The 21,194-nt window shown below is 43.9% G+C and overlaps 1 protein-coding gene across 5 annotated transcripts in view; it reads right to left on the bottom strand.

The window, feature by feature from the left end:
* The window catches only part of LOC141047289 (uncharacterized), a 147,521-nt gene that overhangs the window by 100,542 nt on the left and 25,785 nt on the right, over positions 1–21,194 (bottom strand). For 2 of the 5 annotated variants that reach the window (XM_073542335.1, XM_073542336.1), the window contains exon 7: positions 18,354–20,773. The exons of the other annotated variants lie outside the window; for them this stretch is intronic. In XM_073542335.1, the coding sequence (XP_073398436.1) occupies positions 19,314–20,773 (1,460 nt within the window). In that variant the 3' untranslated portion in view covers positions 18,354–19,313. Of the gene's footprint in view, positions 1–18,353; positions 20,774–21,194 lie in introns of those variants that run through there. 5 annotated transcript variants of the gene reach the window in all.

Genomic DNA, 21,194 nt, shown 5'->3' with positions numbered 1-21,194 from the left:
TTCTCCCTGCTTTAGGGCCCTGCGGCTTAGAAAGTCTGCCTTCATGTTGTCTTTTCCGCTGATGTGGAGCGCGGTTAAAGATAGAAAATTTTTCTCTGCTATCTGAAGGAGACGTTCCGTTATCCGCATCAGGGCGTTGGAGCGGGTTCCACCTTGGTGGTTGACATAGGCTACCGCTACCTGGTTGTCCGAGAGTATCCTCACATGATGGCCCTGTAGATACATAATGAGTTTTTTAATGGCCAATTCAATCGCCAGCAGCTCCCTCTGGTTAGATGAGGTTTTCAGAGTCCCATTGTCCCTGTACCACTATGTCCCCCATATGGGCCCCCCAACCCCAAGGACTAGCATCTGTGGTTATTACGCGGGTTATCTGTATCACCCAGGGCACCCCCGAGGCTAAATTTCCGACATCGAGCCACCACCTAAGAGATGTAATAGTTGAGGGGCTTAGCAATACTTGACCCTGCAAGAAGCCCTCTAAGGTTCTGCTATTAACCAGGACGTCTTTCTGAAGGGCCCTAGTGTGGAATTGTGCCCACTTGACCGCTGGGATACATGAGGTTAGGGAACCTAACTGGGACATGGCCTGCCTGAGGGACATGGACGGTCTATCGATTGCCCGAAGAACCTGCTGCTGTATCTGCTGTAATTTATCTACGGGTAACAGACACTGCTGAGCTTCTGAATTTAACAGCAAGCCTAGAAACTTCTGGACCTTTAAGGGCTGAAATCGGGACTTCTCGTAATTTATTATCCATCCGAGGTTCTCTAATCTGGACATAGCTTTTTTTATCTGAGATAGACAATGGTCCACTGAATTTCCCACAATTAAAAAATCATCTAAGTATGGGATAATTAAGATGTCAACTTCCCGTAAATGAGCCATAACTTCGGCCACTATTTCTGTAAATACCCGGGGCGCTGCTGAGAGACCAAAGGGAAGGGCTCTACACTGTGTTCCAAATTATTATGCAAATTGGATTTAAGTGTCCTAAAGATGTAATTTTTTGTTTTTCAAATAAACTCATAGATGGTATTGTGTATCAGGGCTCTTTGGATCACTGAAATCAATCTCAAACGCCTGTGATAATTAATTTACAAGATGAGCTCAATTAAAGGAAAACTACTTAAGAATGATGTTCCACATTATTAAGCAGGGCACAGGTTTCAAGGAATTTAGGAAAGAAAAAGGATCTCTCTGCTGCTGAAAAGCATCAAATAGTGCAATGCCTTGGTAAAGAGATGAAAACATTAGATATTTCCCAAAAACTTAAACGTGATCATCGTACTGTTAAGAGATTTGTGGTTGATTCTGAGCACAGACATGTTTGTGCTGATAAAGGCAGAATGAGGAAGGTTTCTGCCAGGCAAGTTCATCGGATTAAGAGAGTGGCTGCTAAAAAGCCATTACAAACCAGCAAACAGATATTTAAAGCTGCTGGTGCCTCTGGAGTCCCTCGAGCCTCTAGGTGTAGGATCCTTCAAAGGCTTGCTGTGGTGCATAAATCTACTATTTGGCCACCCCTAAACAGTGTTCACAAGCAGAAATGGTTGCAGTGGGCCCAGACATACATGAAGACTAATTTTCAAACAGTCTTGTTTACTGATGAGTGTCGAGCAACCCTGGATGGTCCAGATGGATGGAGTAGTGGATGGTTGGTGGATGGCCACTATGCCCCAACAAGGCTGCGACATCAGTAAGGAGGTGGAGGAGTCATGTTTTGGGCCGGAATCATGGGGAAACAGCTGGTAGGGCTCTTTAAGGTTCCTGAAGGTGTGAAAATGACCTCTGCAAAGTATATAGAGTTTCTGACTGACAGCTGTCTTCCATGGTATAAAAAGCAGAAACATGCCTTCAGGAACAAAATCATCTTCATGCATGACAATGCACCATCTCATGCTGCAAAGAATACCTCTGAGTCATTGACTGCTATGGGCAAAAAAGGAGATAAACTCATGGTGTGGCCACCATCTTCCCCTGACCTCAACCCTATGGAGAACCTTTGGAGTATCATCAAGCAAAAGATCTATGAGGGTGGGAGGCAGTTCACATCAAGACAGCAACTCTTGGAGGCTATTCTGACTTCATGCAAAGAAATGCAAGCAGTAACTCTCCAAAAACTCACAATTTCAATGGATGCAAGAATTGTGAAGGTGATATCAAAGAAGGGTTCCTATGTTAACATGTAACTTGGCCTGTTAGGAATGTTTTGAAGTTAAATAGCTTTTTTGTTCAGTGAATGTGACCTCCTAATGCTGCAAATTCCACAAATGAGCATTTTCAGTTCTTTAAAACATATCAAATGTTTAGAAATTCTACTGTGCCTAATAATTTGGAACAGCGCAATTTGAGTTTTTATTCATTTTGGAGATTATACTGTTATCATTGGGAGGTTTCTTCAATAAAATTTGATGTATACTCTAACCGGTGATGACCTTTATTAGACTGACTGTCATTTGTACCGACTATTTAGGAAAATCAGAGAAAAATATAATTTGCTTAATAATTTGGAACACAGTGTATATTGATAATGACGGATTATACGTCTATTGATACCACCACTCTCAGGAACTGCTGGAAATCTGCGTGGATGGGCACATGATAGTATGCGTCTTTCAAGTCCACGACCGCCATAAAACACCCTTCCAACAGCATCTTTATTGTAGAATTAATGGACTCCATTTTAAAGGTGCGCTCAACCAAAAATTCATTAAGGAAATGTAAATTAATAATTGTGAATGTTTTATCCGGCTTTTGGATTAGGAATAAGGGAGAGAAGAACCCTCTTCCTCTCTCAGACTCTGGAACCTCTATCAGAACGTTTTTCAGACACAGGTTCAAGACCTCTGCTTCTAAAGCCGCTTGCTCGAGGGGTGAAGACCTTAAGGGTGTTGGTTTAAAGGTATCCCGTGGGACTTGAGTGAACTCCAACCGGAGTCCGGTGGATATCACATTCCGCACCCAGTCACTATTGGTGACCTGTAGCCATGCTGGGAGGAAGGATGACAGTCTACCCCCCATGGGAATTGCTAGTCATTGGTTCTGTCTTTTCCGCTCTCTCGACGAGCGTCTGAACATGAAGCCCGTACCTCTTCTCCTTCTATCCTCCCATCTGGGACAGCCTCTATTAGGTGAAGGGTTACGCCTTCTCCCTTGACCGAATCTCCTTCTATTAAACGGACGTCGGTAAGATGCGGACCAAAGATTTGGGAATTTTTTCTTATCATCCCCAGCCTTCTCCAGCAGTTCGTCCAGGACTGCTCCGAATAAATATTCCCCCTCACATGGGATAGTACAGAGCTTCGCCCTTGACTGAATATCTCCCGGCCAGCACTTTAGCCACAGGGCTCTCCGAGCCGCATTAGAGAGACCTGCTGCCCTGGCAGCCATTCTGACTGCATCAGCCGAGGCATCTGCTAGGAAGGCTGCGCCATCCTGGATTATTGGTAGGGCCCCAAGGATTGCCTGTCTAGATGTTCCTTGTTTTAACTGCGACTCTAACTGGTCCAACCAGACCATCATGGACCTGGCCGTGCAAGTTGATGCTACTGCTGGTCTTAAGGAACCGGCTGCCATCTCCCAGGTATTTTTAAGGAAGGTGTCTGCCTTCCTGTCTAGAGGATCTTTAAGGGAGCCCATGTCCTCAAAGGGTAGTGAGGACCTTTTCGATGCTTTCGCAATAGCTGCATCTAATTTGGGGGCCTTGTCCCAAGTATTCATTGCTGAATCGTCAAAGGGATATCTCCGCTTGAGGGCTGGTGGTAGCGACCCTCTTTTATCTGGCTTTTTCCACTCTCTGCGGATGAGATCCTGAATCTTTTCGTTTAGTGGGAAGACTCTACGCTTCCTCTGCTCCAGCCCCCCAAACATCACGTCCGGCATGGATAATTGAGGCTTCGGCTCCTCCACCTCCATTGTCCCTCTGACTGCTTTTACCAATTTGTCTACTCGGTCGAGCGGCAGGCAAAACCGACCAGAGTCCTCTTCTTCTGAGGAGGAAGAGGGAGATGAAATATGGGAGTCCTTACTTCTCCTCCACTCTGTCGAGGAATCCGACTCCACCGGGTCCTCGCCCCTTAACTCTCTGGTTGGGACAGGGATTTTAGGGCTTCCTTCATCTCTGCCCTTACTATATCCCTTAAACACGCCGCTACTGCGGGCGACTCCTCCGCCACTGTCTGCTGGATACAGGGGGGACACAATTTTTGGGGGCATGAGTCTGGTAACGGGCATGCACAGAGTGTGCATTCCCTGTGTTTGGTTTTACTCGTAGCTTTCTTCCCCTAGAATAAAACACAGAAGGAGGCCCCATCACTGAGTGAATATTCACGAAGATCACTTACCAGTGCCACAATCAAGTACCGGAGAATGAGGGGGATTTTTCTCAGTCGATGCTCCTGTCCGCCTAGAGGAGCTTTTATGACTGGATTGGTCACTTCGTCCCGGACGCTCCTTACTGTCACGGGCCTCTTTCTTCTTCTGTTTGACCAGCCTAAGGTCATCCAGGGACGGCAGTGAAGATTGTCGCTGTTGCCGCCGTTGCTGCTTTTGCTGCTGCTGCTTTTGCTGCTGCTGCTGCTCCTGATTGCTCTCCATTACTGCTCGCAATAATGTGGCCAAGGCAGGGCACCCATCTAGGGTCCTGCCTATATACCCCTCCTCCGGACAGCAGATTTCCTCCTGCCGCGCCCTCCCCCCTAATAGGGCCCCCCTCCCCAGCTGGCGCCGCTTTGGGCAGGGGAACCGGCGCTTACTAGCGTCCTCCCGATGGGTGCTGCCATCTTGGGTCCCCGCGCCTCCGCAGTGGCGCCGCCGACCCGGAAGCGCCCCCTGACGTCACCGCGACTCCGACGTGACCGGAAGTCACGCGGGACGCCTGGGCACTCCACCATGGAGCGCTCCCCGGCCCCAGCGCCCTGCAGCTGCGCCGGCCCCCCCAACCTCCGCGATCGCGCCGCCGGAGCTGGGAGCCCCTGAGGGGCATACTTACCGGCAGCGGCCCAAATATGGAGATGGACCCAATCCGGATGCCGCTCCCTGCTGTATCCACCACCGCCATGCCACCCATCCTGGGCCACCGTGGTGTCCTCCAGGAGCTCCGCACCAGGCCGAGGTAGGAGACCCCCTCGCTACCTATACCGGCCGGCCGGCCTGGGATCCGGTCTGTAGGATCCCGTCCCCTCAGGAACAGGAAACCAACTGATGCGTGGGAGAGGTGCCGCCCTTTTGTATCTGTAGGTTTCCTGTTCCCGAAGGGCGGATCCCCTCTCTCGTGGTGCTGTCATGGGAGTCCGAATAAATGTGTGAATTTAGCACTGTATTCTTTGGGGCGTTGACTGGATATTTCCGCTTGTGTTCCAAGGACTGGGGTATGGACAACTGAACGCTACACTGGGACAAGGATGTGGACGTGCTTTTTGATGGTGCTATTTGAGTTTGTGTGCAATGACAGATGCAGACCAGGAGACATCTTCGCATGCACCATGGACAGGGATTTTGCTTGCACGCACAACAGCTGAAGAAACAGTGGTATCACCCGCAGACACTGTTCCTGGAGCTTGGTGTTCGGCCCACAAAGTCAGGTGCTTTGCTGCCATGTGCCTAATAATGCTGGTGGTGGCCAGGCTGGTATTTTAACTACCCCTGCTGATGCTGGCATGGCTGGTGGTGCAAATGGCCTGTTTGAGGTTATCGTCAGAGTCTTTAAAAAACCACCAGTTGAATAGATAAGCATGTGCACAGCTTTAGTAGGTTCCCACACCATTAACATATATTAAGAGACTCGGCACTCAACTTAAGTTATCAGATAATTTAATGTTGTCCACACTAGTAGTAAGCAAAACATTTCAGTCTTACATCAGACCTTCATCAGTTACAGAATAAAGTAAGTTTATTAGGTCAGGTGGACCAATAATCTTGGTTGGAGATCACTAGATTATTAAACATTCCGTGTCATGAAAAAGTAGGGCAAGGGTCCTCTCTCCTTCTGTACTTGCATGTGCCTTGTATTGCTCACGTTTAGTGTACTTGTCTATGTCTGCCCCTTTTTCACGTGTAAATCACCATTGAATAAATGGTGCTATAAAAATGACTAATAATAACAATATCATCCACCACTTCGTCTTCCACTTCCACACCCTGGTCCTCCTCCTGACTTTCTGGCAATTGTGTCTCATCATCGTCCACCTCTTGTGACACGTTTCCACCATCACCTTCATGTGACCATGGCTGCTCAAATATTTGGACAGCACTACATGCGATATCATCTTGCCCTGCTTCAAGTGTACCGTGCAAGAGACCAGAATCTATAAATGGTAAAGTGAACGACTCTTGGGAGTGTCCAAGTGTGGGGTCAAAAAAATATTCAGAATTGAGAGTCCTCAGTGGTTGATACCTTTTAATGGCTAACTGAAAAGATGGTAACACATTGCAAGCTTTCGAGACTACTCATGTCTCTTCATCAGGCATTGACTAATACAAAATCTGAAGAGTCACATATTTATGCACAACACAGCACAGAAAAAATGCAATAGATAAGACAAGTGACGTGAAGCAGAACTATCACTATGGGAGAGGGAGAAACATAAATAATGGACCAGTTCCTAGATAAGGAGTCTAGATGTGTTATTGTCCTCTGATTGGAGTCTCCTAATGTGTTGTGATGCTCCCACAAGGTCTTAGGAGCAAATTCCTTAATTGATGTAAAAAGGCATAAATCCATGCGACAGGTTCATTCCAGCATTGAGAGTGTCAAAGGTCTTCATGAGCTTGTACTCACAGACTCTTCTCTCTCTGTGAGATGTGAAGTTACTATTCAATACCAGTAATTTCATATCCATGGTGTTGTGATCAGGCATGCAAAATGTTTTGCCACAGGTAGATCCATTCTTTTTTGCCACAGGTAGATCCATACATCTTTCCTGTATCAAGTGTGGGTCAGTTGTCTACAGGCAATCGGCATGGTGAGAGTAAGGAGGATCAGTGTGAGGACCATGCGGTCCAGACTCACGGCTACTCAAACTTGACCATGTGGAAGGCAGGGTGCTGGTGGCAAAGTGACTGGAAGCATTATCCGTTATCCAACTGACAACCTTTTGACACTGCTGTGGGTTCAATATGTGGTGTGCTGATGTGCTCCTCTAGTAATTGGGAGAGAAAGGTCGAGCGAGAAAATGTGGGTGCTTGGTATAGCCCAATTTCAGCTTACCAACAGCCTCGGCCTCTACATGCACCATCACCACCACGTCCATTTCCCCATTCCTTGCCACACGCCTTGTCCCTTTTAAATATACTACATTATTTTCCATGTTCACTCCAAATGGCTGAATCTGGAGTGATCTTATATGTTATCCGTGTGTGGGAAACCCAGTTTAACCCCTTCCTGCCATCCGACATACTATCCCGTCCATGGGACCTGGGCCCCTATGCCCATGGACGGGATAGTACGTCTCAGCGATCAGCGGCGCCCACGTGGTTATTATCACAGCTGACACCCGGCACAATGACACCTGTCACGGACCGCCCCCGACACGTTAACCCCTTGCACACCACGATCAAACATGATCGCGGTGTACCGGGGGTTAAAGGGAAGCATCCGTGCTTCCCTGAGCCCCCCACGGCAGCGCAATGTGCAGCGCTGCTGCAGGGGGCTCCTTTCCTGCAGGCCCCCCAATCCAAGATGACGACGGGGGCCTTCGGGGGCCTGCAGGAAACTGGCTTCCTCAGTGCCTGCAAAGCGCAGGCATGAGGAAGCCTTCTGCACTGCCTGTGACAGATCGCTGATCTGTCACAGTGATCTGTGATGTGACAGATCAGCGATCTGTCACAGGACAGTGATGTCCCACCTGGGACTAATTAATAAAGTTAAAAAAAAAATAAAAAAAAGTGTTAAAATAATTTAAAAAAAAATCGCCAAATAAATTAGAAAAAAAAAAAATATTCCCCCAATAAATCCATTTTTTGGAAATAAAAAAAACAACAAACAATAAAAGTACACATATTAGGTATCGCCGCGTCCATAACGACCCACCCTATAAAACTGTCCCATTAGTTAACCCCTTTAGCGAACCCCTTAAAAAATAAAAATAAAAAACGAAGCAAAAAATAATGATTTATTATCATACCGCCAAACAAAAAGTGTAATAACGCGCGATCAAAAAGACGCATATAAATATCCATGGTACCGCTAAAAACGTCATCTTGTCCCGCAAAAAACGAACCACCATACAGCATCATCAGTGAAAAAATAAAAAAGTTATAGCTCGCAGAATAAAGCAATGCAAAAATAATTATTTTTTATATAAAATAGTTTTCATTGCATAAAACCGACAAAACATAAAAAAAGACCTAAATGAGGTATCGCTGTAACCGTACTGACCCGAAGAATAAAACCGCTTTATCAATTTTACCACACGCGGAACGGTGTAAACGCACCCCCCTAAAAGAAATTCATGAAACGCTGGTTTTTGTTCATTCTGCGTCCCAAAAATCGGAATAAAAAGCGATCAAAAAAGTCACGTCCCCGAAAATGGTACCAATAAAAACGTCAACTCGTCCCGCAAAAAATAAGACCTCACATGACTCGGTGTGTCAAAATACGGAAAAATTATAGCTCTCAATATGTGGTGATGCAAAAACTATTTTTACAATAAAAAGCGTCTTTTAGCGTGCGACAACTGCCAAACATAAAAACCGCCATAAATAGTAAATCAAACCCCCCCGTTATCACCCCCTTAGTTAGGGAAAAATAATAAAATAAAAAAAATGTATTTATTTCCATTTTTCCATTAGGGTTAGGGTTAGGGCTAGGGTTAGGGGTAGGGTTAGGGCTAGGGTTAGGGCTAGGGTTAGGGCTAGGATTAGGGTTAGGGCTGAGATTAGGGTTAGGGGTGTGTTGGGGTTCGGGTTGGAGTTAGAATTGGGGGTTTCCACTGTTTGGGCACATCAGGGGCTCTCCAAATGCAACATGGCGTCTGATCTCAATTCCAGCCAATTCTGAGTTGAAAAAGTCATATGGTGCTCCTTCCCTTCCAAGCTCTGCCATGCGCTCAAACAGTGTTTTACCCCCACATGTAGGGTATCAGCCTACTCAGGACAAATTGCAAAACAATTTTTGGGGTCCAATTTCTCCTGTTACCCTTAGGAAAATAAAAAATTGGGGGCAAAAATATCATTTTTGTGGAAAAAAATGATTTTTTTATTTTCACGTCCGAGTGTTATAAACTTCTGTGAAGCACTTGGGGGTTCAAAGTGCTCACCACACATCTAGATAAGTTCCGTGGGGGGTCTAGTGTCCAAAATGGGGTCACTTGTGGGGAGTTTCAATAGTTTAGGTACATCAGGGGCTCTCCAAACGCACATGACACCCGCAGACCATTCCATCAAAGTCTGCATTCCAAAACGTCACTGCTTCCCTTCCAAGCCCCGACGTGTGTCCATACAGTAGTTTTCTCCCACATATGGGGTGTCAGCATACTCAGGACAAATTGGACAACAACTTTTGGGGTCCAATGTCTCCTGTTACCCTTGGGAAAATGAAAAAATTGGGGACTAATTGATCATGTTTGTGGAAAAAATAAGATTTTTTTATTTTCATGCCCGGGCATTATAAACTTCTGTGAAGCCCTTGGGGGTTAAAAGTGCTTACCACACATCTAGATAAGTTCCTTAGGGGGTCTAGTTTTCAAAATGGGGTCATTTGTGGGGGGTTTCCACTGTTTAGGTACATTAGGGGCTCTCCAAAGGCAACATGACACCCGCAGACCATTCCATCAAAGTCTGCATTCCAAAACGTCACTACTTCCCTTCCGAGCCCCGACGTGTGCCCATACAGTAGTTTTCTCCCACATATGGGGTATCAGCATACTCAGGACAAATTGGACAACAACTTTTGGGGTCCAATTTCTCCTGGTACCCTTGGGAAAATAAAAAAATGGTGACTAAAATATCATGTTTGTGGAAAAAATACAATTTTTTTATTTTCACGCCCGGGCGTTATAAACTTCTGTGAAGCACTGGGGGGTTCAAAGTGCTCACCACACATCTAGATAAGTTCCTTGGGGGGTCTAGTTTACAAAATGGTGTCATTTGTGGGGGGGTTCCACTGTTTAGGTACATCAGGGGTTTTCCAATCGCGACATGGTGTCCGATCTCAATACCAGCCAAAAACATCAACTGGCGCTGCTTCCCTTCCGAGATCTGCCATGCGCCCAAATAGTGGTTTACCCCCACATGTGGGGTATCAGCGTACTCAGGACAAATTGCACAATAACTTTTAGGGTCCTGTTACCCTTGGAAAAATAAGAATTGAGGGTGAAAAGATCATTTTTGTGGAAAAAATATGATTTTTTAATTGTACCGCTGTACGTTATAAACTTCTGTAAAGCCCTTGTGGGTTCAAAGTTCTCACCACATATCTAGATAAGTTCCTTGGGGGGTCTAGTCTCCAAAATGGGGTCACTTGTAGGGGGTTTCCACTGATTAGGTACATCAGTGACTCTCCAAACGTGACATGGTGTCCAATCTGAATTCCAGCCAATTTTGCATTGAAAAAGTCAAACGGCGCTCCTTCCATTCTGAGCTCTGCCATGCGCCGAAACAGTCGTTCCCCCCCACATATCAGGTATCAGCGTACTCAGGACAAATTGCACAATAACTTTTGCAGTCCAATTTCTCCTGTTACCCTTGGTAAAATAAAAAAAATTGAACCTGAAGTATTTTTTTTATGAAAAAAAGTTAGATGTTTTTTTTTTAAATATTCAAAAAAATTCCTGTGACGCACCTAAAGGGTTAATAAACTTCTTGAATGTGGTTTTGAGCACCTTAAGGGGTGCAGTTTTTAGAATGGTGTCACTTTTGGGTATTTTCTATCATATAGACCCCTCAAAGTGGCTTCAAATGTGATGTGGTCCTAAAAATAAAATGGTGTCGCTGGTCAACTTTTAACCCTTATAACTTCCTAACAAAAGAAAATTTTGGTTCCAAAATTGTGCTGATGTAAAGTAAACATGTGGGAAATGTTAGTTATCAAGTTTTTTGTGTGCCGTATCTCTGTGATTTAAGGGCATAAAAATTCAAAGTTGGAAAATTGCGAAATTTCCAAAATTTTTGCCAAATTTCCGTTTTTCTCACAAATAAACGCAAGTTATTTGAATGAAATTTTACCACTAACATGAAGTACAATATGTCACGAGAAAACAATGTCAGAATCACCGGGATCCATGGAAGCGTTCCAGAGTTATGACCTCATAAAGGTACAGTGGTCAGAATTGTAAAAATTGGCCCGGTCATGAATGTGCAAACCACCCTTGGGGGTGAAGGGGTTAAAATATCTGACCTGTAGGTAAAAAATTTTTTTCATCAAACTGGTGTAAATAACTTTAGTAAGAGACAGGAAAAACAGTTCAATGAAGGACTCAAATGCCACAACTTGTAGCCCGCAGATAGATGAGGAGTCTGATGGAGACAGGCCTCTCTCAAATATCTTACCTGTATTTTTTTGGGGGGGGCAGAAAAATTGTATGAATAAGTAGGCTAAGACAAAAACCAAAAAAAAAATCGATGGAGGCCCGATAACTTATGCATATTAAAACTGAGCTGGGTCACGTGATCAAGCCTGTGAGAATATTAACCCTTTTCGTGATCAAGCCTGTGAGGAGAATATTAACCCTTTTTGTGTTACCTGTCAGCAGGTCTCAAAAAATTAAAAATGCCCAGTCCACATAAAAATGGTGAGCATTTATATGAAAATGCACAATATATATGGTATCAGGTAGAAATGGCTTCTTAGTGGGATACCATACATCCTCCACATCTCTTCAGACACCACCACTACAACGCCAGGATGAATGTGTTCCGTGATGCAGCAACCACTTTATTGTTTGCAAAGGGATGTTTGTGGTCTCAGCAGAGTTCACCTATCATTTCTTTTGTCTCCCCCCTCCCAATGAGGAGCACAAATAAATATCAATTATTAAAAAAATAGGGTAGTACAGGAAGAGCAAATAGATAGTCGTGGTATGGCACTGCGCCCTGTCAACGCTAGAGTACTTCTTTTTTTAATTACCAGCATTACATAAAAATTTTAAAATGCAGATGAAGTTGATAGAAAACCACAATCTATGTCCTCCCAGCATTCCTCTGTACAAATATCAGTATTTAGATCACTATTATCATGATCTATTTCCCTTTAACATTTCTCTGTCTTCAGATCACAGATATCACAACATGCTTCAGCTGCAGGGCAATGAGTACGGCCTACGATTGAACAGCTCTGGATGACATTTTTACTGTGTGAAACATTAGTCATAAAAAATTATTTCTCTAGAGCACAGTTGGTGGACACTTAGTAATCCCCCCATTTCGTGCATTTAGTGGAATATGAAGGTCTTGAGATCCATTTGTAGGAATCCAGATATTAAAGCTACCAAAACAACAAATATCTTTTAAGTTGAAACAGATTATTGAAGACATTTAAACAAGTTATTCAACATTTATTTAGCCTCCCTTGACAGAACAGTAGAACCATAATTGTGCAGTATCACAATACTAGACCAAGGGGAAAGCAGAAATTATTGATGCAATAACGCAACTGCCCCACAACAAAGGTGAATTGTACTACAATGCTGTGATCAGGATAAATTGTCCAATGTCTGATGCCAGACTTCTTCAAACATCAACATCAAAAAATAATTATTTTTTTAAAGGAGTCTCTGGGCCCATATGTGAATTGTGAATCTCTTACAGTCTCCAAGTTGTGTTGATATCATCAGAGCTTAATCTTAAATGCAGGTGGTTGGATGATTGCTGATGACCATGAGGATTTAAAGAGTGCTTTTAAGATAGTATGAGGATCAACTTCAGCTGGAGGATTTTAAGCAACACTGATGGAGGAGGAGTTTGTGTTTCTTCGACATTAACCTTCTTTCTTTGATGGGGTGTCACTTAATCTTAGAAGTATGGTCTGGTCTGATGCTATCACACTACAATTCAAAGGAAGATTGCATTTCATTGGTTGTCCATCTAGGTATCTGTTGCTGTATTTTTTGTAGGCACCAACTGCATCTTCCTTTTTTACAAACACAACCTCTGCAACTCCGGAACTCAACAAGCAGGTGCGCTTCAAGGCACTGTATCCACGGAAAAGCTCCACAATATCTACCTCTGTGACTCTTGGATGCAAATTAATGGTCATTTTTGTGCCTTATAACAAGCTAAAGACAGACTCTTTATGAGTGGGCCCTACTGATGAGCTGGCCTCCTTTGTGACAAGTGTCCATGACACGTTGGTTACAGTCTTTGTGTGCAATAAAGGTGGCGATTGGCGAAGTGTCGTGATGAGTAGACATGGGAGCTGTATATGCATCTGTACCACTTTAGTAAGAGGTAAAGTTTGCCAAAGAGAAAATTAATTTCCAGACAATCACGGCCTTTTTTGCACATTGTTTGCAGCTGTGATCTTCATCTTCTTGGTGGGGTTGTGGTAAAGTTCCAAGTCGTCATCAATACCATAATCATCCATATCTTGTAAAATTGTTTCCCTGGTTTGTGGTTAACTACGTTTATTGGCATTCCTTTAACAGTGTTTGTTACACTGGAACAAATATTTATCGGCTGTGACATTTGGATATTATTGGTAATTTGTATGGGTGAAGATGAAGAACCTTGTGCCACGGGTGTGTTGATAGTTTCGGCTGGTGCACTCCTCTTTAAACTTTGTTTTGCATGAACATCCATCAGTTCGTATGGTTTTCCTCCAAAACTGATCTGTTTTGCATACTTCAGCATCTCATGATCCCTTTATACGGACACATGCATCTTTGGCAACATATTTCTTATGGGCATCTTTTATGCAGAGCTTCAGATGCGCATTTGTTACACCAATCTTCTGACAGGCATGAAACGTAATCTGGTAATTGGTGGTGGGCGGCTAAACGACTAATCATTCATTGTAGGCGGTATCCGGGATCTCATACCTTCCATAGCCACTGCTGTTATTAATCCTGTAAATTCCCATTCCTGCCGTCACCAAGCCCCTTTTCCTCATCACTTCATCCAACGACCAGTCCGCCATAGTTTTACAAACAAAACCTGTATGTTCCCAGCAGCAATTGTAAGAAGCCACGTTACTGTTTTCCAGGATGTTTATGATGCCCGTAAAAAAAAAAAAGTTTACACACTATGTTGATGTGTACCCCCCAGGAGGAAATATTTGTCAGCCCATACACTTAGTGTATGGGCATTCCAAGTATAAGAGACCCGCTCCTTTGTAATGGGAAAATTTTTTATGAGGCCCTCCTCCACATTTCTTCCAAGGGGGATTGTGGTGTGTGCAAATTTGGGCCAGGCCTTGCATTCACTTCATGGGCAAACTTTATGGCAGTAAAAAACAAATTAATAATGGGAACTTTTGTTTCATGTGACCATCCAGTACGCGGGTTCTAAGGCTTATTGGGGTGCATGTGAATTTGGTGTAGGGCAGGCCTTCCATTCAATGCATAGGTTGACAGTAAGGCAGTACCAAAAGAATAATGTGAACTTGGTTTTCTTCTGGTCATCTAGTACGTCATTTCAAAGGCTTATTGAGGTGCATGTAACATTGTGGCAAGGCGGGCCTTGCACTCAATGCATAGGCTAAGAGTATGGAAGAACCAAATGAATAATGTGAACTTGGTTTTCCTGTGGCCATCCAGTCCGTGGGTTCAAAGCCTTATTGGGGTGCGTGTGAATTTGGTGCAGGGCAGGCCTTGCATTCAATGCATAGACTGACGGTATAGCAGTACCAAAAGAATAATGTGAACTTGGTTTTCCTGTGGCGATCCAGCATGTAGTTTCAAAGGGTTATTGGGGTGCGTGTAACTTGGTGGCAAGGCGGGCCTTGCATTCAATGCATAGGCTATTCTTGTGGTTCTTCATACTGTTAATGTGATCTTGGTTTTCCTGTGGCCATCCAGTATGTGGATTCAAACGCTTATTGGGGTGCGTGTTACTTTGGTGCAGTGCAGGCCTTGCATTCAATGCATAGGCTAACAGTATGGCAGCACCAAATGAAAAATAATGGGAACTTGTGTTTCATGTGGACATCCAGTACGTGGGTTCAAAGGCTTATTGGGGTGTGTATGAATTTGGTGCAGGGGAGGCCTTGCATTCAATGCATAGGCTAACAGTATGGCAGTACCAAAAGTATAATGTGAACTTGGTTTTCCTGTGGCCATCCAGAACAATGTTTCCAAGGGTTATTGGAGAGTGTGTAACTTTGGGGTAAGGCGAGCCTTGCATTCAATGCATAGGCTAACATTATGGAAGAACAAAGTGAATAATGTGAACTTGGTTTTCCTGTGGCCATCCAGTACGTGGGTTCAAAGGCTTATTGGGGTGCATGTAACTTTGTGGCAGGGCAGGCTTTGCATTCAATGTATAGGAAAACACTATGGGAGACCCATTTCCTTCTAATGGGAACATTTGTGTCATAAAGCCCTCAAGTACGTCTGTTGAATGGCTTATTGGGCTGCGTGTTACTTTGGTGCAGGGCAAGCCTTGCATTCAATGCATAGGCAAACACTATGGGAGTACCACTTTCTTTTAATGGGAACATTTGTGTCATGAGGCCCTGAAGTATGTCTGTTGAAAGGCTTATTGTGGTGCGTGTTACTTTAATGCAGGGCAGGCCTTGCATTCAATGCATAAGCAAACAGTATGGGAGTACCAATTAATAATGTGAACTTGGTTTTCCTGTGGCCATCCAGTACATGGGTTCAAAGGCTTATTGGAGTGCGTGTAACTTTGTGGCAGGGCAGGCTTTGCATTCAATGCATAGGCTAACAGAATGGCAGTACCAAATGAAAAATAATGGGAACTTGGACGTCTGTTCCAAGGGTTATCGGGGTGCGCGCAACTCTGGGACAAGGCAGCCCTTGCATTCAATGCATAGGCTAACACTATGGGAGACCCACTTTCTTATAATGGGAACATTTTTTCAGGAGGCCCTCCTGTACGTCTTGTGAAAGGGGTATTGGGGTGCATCCTAATTTTTGGCAGCCCACCCACTCAATGCATAGGCAATAACAATATAGGAGACCCACTGTTTAATAATGGCCCTTTAAGAATAGTAATGCCGACTGATGCCCTTATAAAAATAGGCTTTGTGACTTTAAGAGTCCCTCCTTCAAAAATGAAACAAGATGTGTCTGATGATGTGTCATACACCACATGGCCAGCTAAGGTTGTTAAATGCTACAATGACATTTCTCAGTAAATGCACTTGTCTTGGTTGAAAGCAATGGTACAGTTAAAAAACGCATCAAAAAGCTACATGTGGACATAGCCAAAGTGGTGGAGGAGCATTTAATGGGGGGTTATTTCTTTTGACTTACATACAAATTATTACCCTGGAAAGGATGTCCATTAACATATTTCCCTGTAAAATCCATTTCGGTTTTGTTTTACTGTGCGCCTGTAAAAGTGGCAACACACTCTGACAACATTGGTCACAGCAGTGACCTAGGAGTAAAAAATGCTTCCAGGGGCCTTTCCCATGATGTTCTCATGTTGTTTGTGCACTGTTCCCATACATTTCTGACGTCTTATTTTGCTTTAATTATTGTAGTGTTAACGTTGTTACTTATGACTTGTGTTTTGAAACTGTTAAGCGCTCCGGAATATGTTGGCGCTATATAAATAAAGATTATTATTATTTTGATATCCTAGAAAGACCTCCGGGGGGAAACATGGCAAAAAAGTTCGGATTTCCCATAGATTAACATTGGGCTCGTTGCTCGGGTCAAGTACAGAGTATTCCAATTTGCTTGACCCGAGCAACGAGCACACAAGCATTTTAGTGCTCGCTCACCACTAATGGACAGTAAACACCCTCACTTTTTTTGAGGGGGTTGTATTATAATATGCGTAAATGCTCAAAGCTAACTTTTATTTGTGCAAAAGGCATCTTTTGTGAGAAATTCCTTATACGCATATAAATATCGAATTCGCTGATTGGAACTTAAGTCTGAGAAAGTCAAAAGACATCGGGGATGAGCCTGATGGGAGGGTCTTTAGCAAAGAAATTCTAAGAGATTTCCACATATACATATCTAGATCAGGGATTCATTCTTCCAGAATCTCAACCTGGGCTATGGAAAGGAGGGTGAGTAGAAGAGGAAAATTTCTTGTAAAATAAATACCAATTGGAGATTGTAACGGCGCCGGTCGTAACCGCCGCCGGTCCCCTAGCTCCGGGCCCCCCCGCGGCTAGTTCTTACCTGCTCCGTCGCGCGCCGCCGCTTCCTCCCTCTTCCGGTCCACGCACGCCTCCTTCCTCCTCCTGCTCTCGCGCGCCCCGCCTTCCTGGTCTCCCAACTGCGGCGACCCCGCACATACGCATTAGGGCGCGGGCGCGCGGCCGTCGGGTAGTTTAACCCTGCGGTGGGCAGCGGCCGATTAGTGGCCAGCCTATCGCCTACCGGCAGGGGATATATCAGGCGTCTCCCACAAGGGGAGGATTATTGTGTGTCCATACCTGCTCTAATTTGGCCGCCTATAGGTTCCTATAGGTCTCTTTTCGTCTCTTACGTTTCCTAGTCTTGCTGTCTCTACCTCTGGTGTTTGCCCTGTCTTCCTGCCCATCATCTGTCCTGCCTACTCCTAGTGCCACTACCTTTGTCTCCCCGGTTCCCTGTCTCTGTTCCGTCCTCCGGTGTCCGTTCTGTTCCCTGCCCAGCGTCCAGCCCTCTGTCCTCATCCTCCCGCACGGAGTTCCGGGCCTTGGTAAGCCTCGCCAGCCGGTTGCCTTCTCCAGTCCCTCGAACCGCCCCTCTCGGTTCCAGCAGTCGCGGTTCTGCCCTCTGCGGTCCTGCCCCTAACGATCCCTGTACAGGGGTCGGTCATCACCTGGTGCGCTCGACCCAGGGGCTCCGGATCCGCGACCCAGAGGGTCCACTCTCGGACGTTATCTTTTCCTGAACGTCACAGAGATTAAAGAAACTGTAGGGGATAGGGCAGTGTAGGATCTTCTGGTGTCAATTAGGGAGGAGCAGAGAAGGACCTTCACACTTTTCGAATGTGTGAAATGCAATTCAATCTGTGTCCAGTGTCAGGACCCATCTTCCCAATACCAAGATTTACTTTGATCTAGCTGAGAAGCTACTGTAATAGTCCTGCAAATCCATGAGACTTAAACCCCCCAACTGTTTTGAACACCTCAATAGCCTGTTTATGGGGACAAGGTTTTTTCCCCATGCAAAAGAAAGAATGTGTCTTTTATAAAGGTAACGAGTTCTAAAAGGTGCAATTAATACAGGTAATAAGTGCAGCTTCTAACAAATCTGTGAGAACCAAAATTCTTGCAGGTTGGTAGTTGATGAAATATTTAAATTGCATTTTATTGCATAAAATAAGTGTTTATAAATCATACAATTTGATTTTTAGATTCTGTCTCTCACAATTGAAGTGTACCTAAGATAAAAATTACAGACCTCTCCATTCTTTGTACAGTAGGTGGGAAAACTTTCAAAATTGGCAGTGTAGCAAAAACTTATTTTCCTCACTGTATATAGGTTCTCCCCATCTAAGTTATTTTTGATGGTCAACAAAATACGATTTTACATTAATTAATTTTTCACATGCTAGGTATGATAATGGCTTCTCTGTGTGCTATTTTTTATATTAAAAGGGGTTTTACACTACTTGGAGAACAACCTTCTCATTCAACACGTTTGGTCCTGTTGAAATAAAAACAATTATGCAAACCTCCTATACCGGCGCTGTTCCAGCACTGTTGGCATTTGCATGCCCGGGGTTCACGCACGGTTCTAAGGTCATGTGAGCCTTGTGCCCAATCAGCGTTGAGGACACTGTCCCCACTTTAACACAAATCTAACATCATGAGGAAGTCAGATGGCAGCCACAGCCCTGGCTTCCTGTTGATGTTCAACACATCCAAAGGCGGGGACAGTGAAGTCGGCACCGATTTGGCGCAAGGCTAGGGTGATGTATCAACCTCATGTGTACCCCAGGAATGAGAGTTCCTACACCACTACAACGGGACAAGAACAGAAGCGATGTATAAGTGTTTTTATTTTAACAAGGCCAAACATGGGGAACAACAAGGGGTTCTCCTAGAAGCAGACCATTTAAGAAGATACAATTTTCAGTTAAAACATTTCCAACAATCTAAACATGAAAAAGGCTTCTCCCCTGTGTGACTTATTTGATGTTTATAAAGAGTTAATTTCCAAATAAAACATTTCCCACACTATGAATATAAAAGGCTTCTACTCTGTGTGACTGCTTTGGTAATTAAGAAGAGATGATTTCTTCATACAACATTTTCCACATTCTGATCAAGGTAAAGGTTTCTCCCCATGTGGGTTCTCTGGTGTATATTAAGATGTCCTTTCTGGTTAAAACATTTCCCACATTCTGAACATGAAAATGGCTTCTCCCCTGTGTGAGTTCTCTGATGTCTAACAAGAGTCGATTTCTCTGTAAAACACTTCCCACATTCTAAACATGAAAAGGGCATCTTCCCTGTGTGGGTTCTCTGGTGTCTGGCAAGCTTTGAATTCTTTATAAAACATTTGCCACATTCTAAACATGAAAAGGGCTTCTCCCCAGTGTGAGTTCTTTGATGTGCATTAAGAGCTGGTTTGTCTGTAAAACATTTCCCACATTCTAAACATGAATAAGGCTTCTCGCCTGTGTGGGTTCTCTGGTGTCTGTCAAGATACTGTTTCTGGTTAAAACATTTCCCACACTCTGAACATGAAAAAGGCTTCTCCCCTGAGTGAGTTCTCCGATGTATAACAAGAGTCGATTTCTCTGTAAAACATTTTCCACATTCTGAACATAAAAATGGCTTTTCCCCTGTGTGAGTTCTTTGATGGCTGGCAAGCTTTGAATTCTTTACAAAACATTTGCCACATTCTAAACATGAAAAGGGCTTCACCCCAGTGTGAGTTCTCTGATGTGTAATAAGAGTTGGTTTGTCTGTAAAACATTTCCCACATTCTAAACACGAATAAGGCTTCTCCCCAGTGTGGGTTCTTTGGTGTCTATCAAGACGCTCTTTCCTGCTAAAACATTTCCCACATTCTGAACATGAAAATGGCTTCTTTCCTGTGTGGGTTCTCTGGTGTCTATGAAGATCCTGTTTCTGGTTAAAACATTTCCCACATTCTGAACATGAAAAAAGCTTCTCACCTGTGTGGCATATCTGATGTCTATTAAGATGCGATTTCTGGTTAAAACATTTCCCACATTCTGAACATGAAAAAGGCTTCTCCCCTGTGTGGATTCTCTGGTGGTAATCAAGATGCAGTTTCCGGTTAAAACATTTCCCACATTCTGAACATGAAAATAGCTTCTTCCCTGTGTGAGTTTTCTGGTGCTTAACAAAATATGATTTCTGGTTAAAACATTTTCCACACTTGGAACAAGAAAATCTATTCTCTGATATCTGAATTGTTTGATGTTCAAGAAAAGACTTTTCAAGGGGAAAACTATTTCCATATTCTGAACTTGAAAATGGTTTCTTTGCTTTAGGAGCAGTTAGTTTTTTAATGCTTATTGTGTGACTTTGATTTTCCTCAGTTGGTGGTAATGAATCAGAAGACAGGATCTGTTTCAGGGAATCAGATGACTGATCTTTGCTGTGAATGGATGACGGTATATCTGGAGTAATGGCATTCCCTTCAATTGTATCCTGTGGGATCTCAAGGTCATCCGATTTAAAAATTGAAGATGTCAGCTGTCCCTCTGATCTTCTGGTACTGTCATCTAGTAAAAGTAAAATCAATTATTTTTGAATAAAATATCAGAGAAATGTATATTTTTGAACATTTCTGCTTAAACTCTCTGTAAAAATGACAATATCAAAAGACTGAACTGCACATCCAAGCAGAAAACAGGTGTGAACAGGTGCTTACTAAGAGTAGCCATGTCCATACATAACAAACAAAGTAGCACTCTGTAGCACTATAGCATGGAAACATGAAATATATGAAATTTGAATTGCATTGCTGCTCTTGAAAATTAGAAAAACTGAGAATACTGAGCACATAAATTGCCCAATTTATGTGTACCCAGCATCCACGTTAAGGCGATTCTTGATGCTGATAATCTGCCTTGGGGAATCCTCTCTTGGCCTAATGCCGGGTGGGGTCAGATGTGCGAGAAACTCGCACGCGTCTCGCACGTA

This window comes from Dendrobates tinctorius, unplaced genomic scaffold (assembly GCF_039654945.1).
Source record: "Dendrobates tinctorius isolate UK_male_01 unplaced genomic scaffold, ASM3965494v1 ptg000126l, whole genome shotgun sequence".
Taxonomy (NCBI): Eukaryota; Metazoa; Chordata; class Amphibia; order Anura; family Dendrobatidae; genus Dendrobates; species Dendrobates tinctorius.
The sequence above is the reverse complement of the archived record's forward strand: the minus strand, read 5'-3'. Positions and strand labels throughout refer to the sequence as shown.